Source organism: Pinus tabuliformis, chromosome 6 (assembly GCF_031772625.1).
Source record: "Pinus tabuliformis cultivar Carrire ecotype Pingquan chromosome 6, CPIR1, whole genome shotgun sequence".
NCBI lineage: Eukaryota > Viridiplantae > Streptophyta > Pinopsida > Pinales > Pinaceae > Pinus > Pinus tabuliformis.
In genome coordinates this window covers 619554420-619558348 of record NC_142292.1, presented here as the reverse complement: position 1 = coordinate 619558348, position 3929 = coordinate 619554420, and the positions used below count along the sequence as shown (strand labels likewise).

Here is a 3929-nt window from a genome sequence, read left to right as displayed (position 1 = left end):
GCAACAAAAGGAACCTTCCTTCAGTTTCTTTACACCTTCAAAGAGCCTGGTTTAGCTCTGATACCATGTTGGAAATTTCTGGTAATTTCAAACAAATATTGAACAGAGGAAATACTCTGTTTCTGCCACGGGATCTTTTGCATAGGGAAGCTTAAAAAAAATTTCTGAGCAGAGCAAAGTTTCTCAACCAAAATAGGCTTGTATTAATTTATAAACTGTTTGGTACAATTTTCTTCCTCTCACTCAAAGGGATTAACCAAGAACTTTCACCAAAAACAAATTTCTCTGCCTCTTTTACAAATAATTTTACACTGCTATGTAAAATCTTCATTCACTGCTATGTAAAAAATTTTATATTCACTGCTGTAAAAATAAAAATTTCTTACATAACCTGATTACATTCGCACTACATTTCAAACTCCCAACAAAACAAAATTTACATAACTCTTTTCACTGCTGTGTGAAAAAAAAGACTTACTTTTACTGTTGTAAAAGAAAATCTTATGTTTTCATTATAACAAAACAAAAAAAACGTGCTTCACCCTTTTCACGCTTCTGCACTTGATGCATTACATATCCACCAATAAAATTTTATATGGACTGTCTGCACATTTCAAAATGCCTTCTCTGAAAAAATTAACCCCTGCTTTCATTTGCTGCCGCAAACCCCCTTTTCATTCCATTACACATTACAATTACATATGCGAATGAATACAAAAAAAACCATATACCAAAACTAAAAGGATTTAATAAGGCGTTGACTTGCCCATACCTCAGTGGTTTTTGAAAACTATTAAAATTTAAAACTTTTACCAAACATTAATTACATTAATTGATTTACTGACAACGTTGGCGGTCAAACCCAAAAAGTTCAGGCAGGTTGAAAATGATCCTGTCCATTGACTTGATCGGACGCAGCACACCAAACTCACACAACTTAATCGAAGTTTAATGTCCGGGGAATTGGTGGTTTTGGAGTTGTACACTGGACACGTGTCAATTAGTTGGGGTGTTCCGAGCCTTTTTACGGATACCACTTTTGCCAATAGGTGGTGCGGGGAAGTCTGGGTGGTTTTTACCACTTTTACCAATAGGTGGTGCGGGGAAGTCTGGGTGGTTTTGCGAAACCAACGCTGCAATAAATGTCCGGTTGAAATTAATATTTCAACAAGTTGCACTAAAGTTGTTTTAGCTTTACACATATGGATACCCCAAAAGTTTTGTGCTTCGCTGGTTCAAAATTTAATTAAATTTCTATGATAATGGATTTAAATTTTACGTTCTTCTATATAGATATGACAAGATTTACGGACGTTGCTGAATTACAGATATGGAAACTGGACTAATTTAATAAATCATAGTCTACAAAATTTTACATGAACTTAGCACACTTCGGTACCATTCACTGACTCAAAGCCCGAGTGGTAATTCGATATGGCCGCATACTACCAAGTGTGTAAAATAACGAAAATACGATGCAAATTTTATCGTGGAGGATGAAGAGTTTGGTCGGCCTCGGCCAAGTCATACATTCAACTGCATTTCGATATCTTGGTTATCCAAGGGGCACCTTGGTTTTTCGACGTCGCTCCTCTCTTTCGTAAAGTCGCGTTGTTTTTCAACGCATTGGCTCTTTTTGGCTCGATAAACACAGAATAAAACCATCTGAGCCAACCCCAATGGCACACCGAGAAAGTTTGGTGCCTGCAAAAACAAAGTATGATTCAGCTGTAGCTTATTATGTCAGTCAGAACAAGAAACACTATACGCCAGAGAAATTCTCTAATATAAAGTACTAACCTTACCATGATGATGATATCCTTGCTAAGAGCGCCATATACCATCCACAGCACACTTCCGAGGAAAGCAAAGAAGGAGAAATAGAAGCTGGGCATGAATTCCACGCTCTTGGTTTGGATTACCGTTCGCTGGAATTTAATAAAGTCGGTAAGAAATATTAACAATAAATGCAATTTTGTACAGTTAACAATAAGTGAATCTAAACGATGGATGAGCCATTATAAAGAGCTAATGCTATATAAAGCTTACAACTACAGATAGTGGAGAAGCGTAGAGAATGACAGTTGCCACTATTCCTGCAGTTCCTACAACGGCCTTCCTTTTGTTGTGATCATGGACAGCCAAAAAGGAAGTTATTGCAATAGCTCCAAACACCATCAACACGCCTATAACCATTCCTACCATTTTCCTCTGCAAGAAATATTCATTGAACATTAACTGATTATGAACTGCCAAATGATTCCAAGGATCTATGTCAATGTTGATTGACAAAAATAGGCCATCTCGAACCGCGGGACTCTTCAAAACTATTTGCAGCAAATAAATATGACAAGAGAATACCTTGGGTTTAGGTGGAGCGAAAGTGAGATAGATACAAATAAAGCAGCACTCAAGCAGTATGCCAACAGCATTGACAACCATAACAACAATGTTATCCCACCCATTGCTGATTATAGGCGATCCATACCACGTGTACAGAATGCAGTTGTACAACGCTATTGCATATGGAAAGGCTGAAAAACTCTCCGTACTTCTCATTTGGATCACCTTCATGAATGTAGTTCTGTTCAGGGTTAAAATATTATCATCGTTTATTAATACTAAGAACCTCTCTGCATTTCTCATTTGAATAGCTCGCTTAAACCTAGTACTATTCAGCGCGATTACACTAAAATAATATCAGAAATTAATAATATGGGTTATGCCGTGATAACTACTACACATTAAAATATTATCATCGTTTATTAATACCAAGAACCTCTCTGCAATTCTCATTTGAATAACTCTCTTAAACCTAGTACTATTCAGGGCGATTACACTAAACTAATATCAGAAATTAATAATATGGGTTATGCGGTGGTACTATTATACTTACATAGGTGCTCCATACATAAGAAGAGCAATGGCACTACCTGTAGAGTCATGTAAGATAAACCAAACGCTGACGTTACTATATAGTTCAGCTACAGTTTAAGAGGAACTAGAATCTAAACATTCAATCTATGGTTCCAGTCCAACTAGAAAACTTTGACATTTATAATAACAGAGAAAAGAGAGCAAACATTATGTTGCGGGGTATGGTAGCGTTCACGCACCTAAAATGCCAACCCCTAGACGTACAAAGTTATTCATCGTCTCTCTGTTCTCGAAACACGAAACTCTGTGTTTGCGGGATGATTAAAAGAAGCAAAAAACGAGGGGTGAAGATACTAGAGTGTGGGGTGCATACTTATAGCCCTTGTGTCACTTCAAATTTTACTTTCATTCGTTGCAGGGTTTCGGGAAGGTGATCTCTGCGGGTACCTGCACGTATATTCTCACCTATTGGAATACAGAACAAAAGACGAGATGGTAGCATTAAAAAATCACAAAGGCTGGGTAAATATTCGAGTACAGTAGGGTAAAAAAAACACAGATCCGCATCGATTTTTGCGAAAGATTATGTTATTCCACTGGGTTAGGTTCATCTGGTTTGGTTTTGTTTATGCCGCAGTCTAATTAGGTTCCCAATTTTCCTACTTAGAAAATTATGAAAATTTCCATATGATTTTGGTAAAATTAGGCAGAAGATTTTGTAGATTACAGTTGCCAAGCTCTAAAATTTTGGTGGTCCATAGTTTTTATATCAAGTTGCAACATTTTGGTGGTCCATGGTTTTTGATGATAATAATCTATTTACATTATCAAAAATAAAATTGGAAAGCTCTAAAATTTAGGTGGTCCAGATTTTTTTTATATCAAACTCCAAAATTTTTGTGGCCCGGGATTTTTGATAATGCTAAATCTATTTTCCCCATAAAAAACAATTCTAAAATTTTAGTGGCCAAAAGTTTTTGATATCAAACTCCACAATTTTAGTGGCCCAAAATTTATTGTCTAGCGTTTGATTTAGTTTGCAAATGCTACTC

At 36.4% G+C, this 3929-nt stretch overlaps 1 protein-coding gene across 1 annotated transcript; it reads right to left on the bottom strand.

Moving 5' to 3' along the window:
- Positions 1-1382: 1382 nt before the first annotated feature.
- LOC149260104 (bidirectional sugar transporter SWEET3b-like) lies at positions 1383-3153 on the bottom strand. Its single transcript, XM_089456628.1, has 7 exons — positions 3117-3153; positions 2897-2933; positions 2362-2584; positions 2050-2211; positions 1806-1928; positions 1531-1704; positions 1383-1445 (listed from the first exon to the last, which is right to left on the bottom strand). The coding sequence occupies exons 1-7, from the start codon at positions 3151-3153 to the stop codon at positions 1383-1385; spliced, it is 819 nt and encodes a 272-aa protein (XP_089312754.1).
- Positions 3154-3929: the final 776 nt, after the last annotated feature.

Bases quoted from the DNA above. Each gene is read 5' to 3' on its own strand.
- LOC149260104 (XM_089456628.1), bottom strand. From the start codon at position 3,153: ATGAATAACTTTGTACGTCTAGGGGTTGGCATTTTAG. The intron at 2,585-2,896 runs GTAAGTATAATA...AACCCTGAACAG, and splicing joins CTTATGTATGGAGCACCTAT to AACTACATTCATGAAGGTGA. The intron at 2,212-2,361 runs GTATTCTCTTGT...TATTTCTTGCAG, and splicing joins TCGCTCCACCTAAACCCAAG to AGGAAAATGGTAGGAATGGT.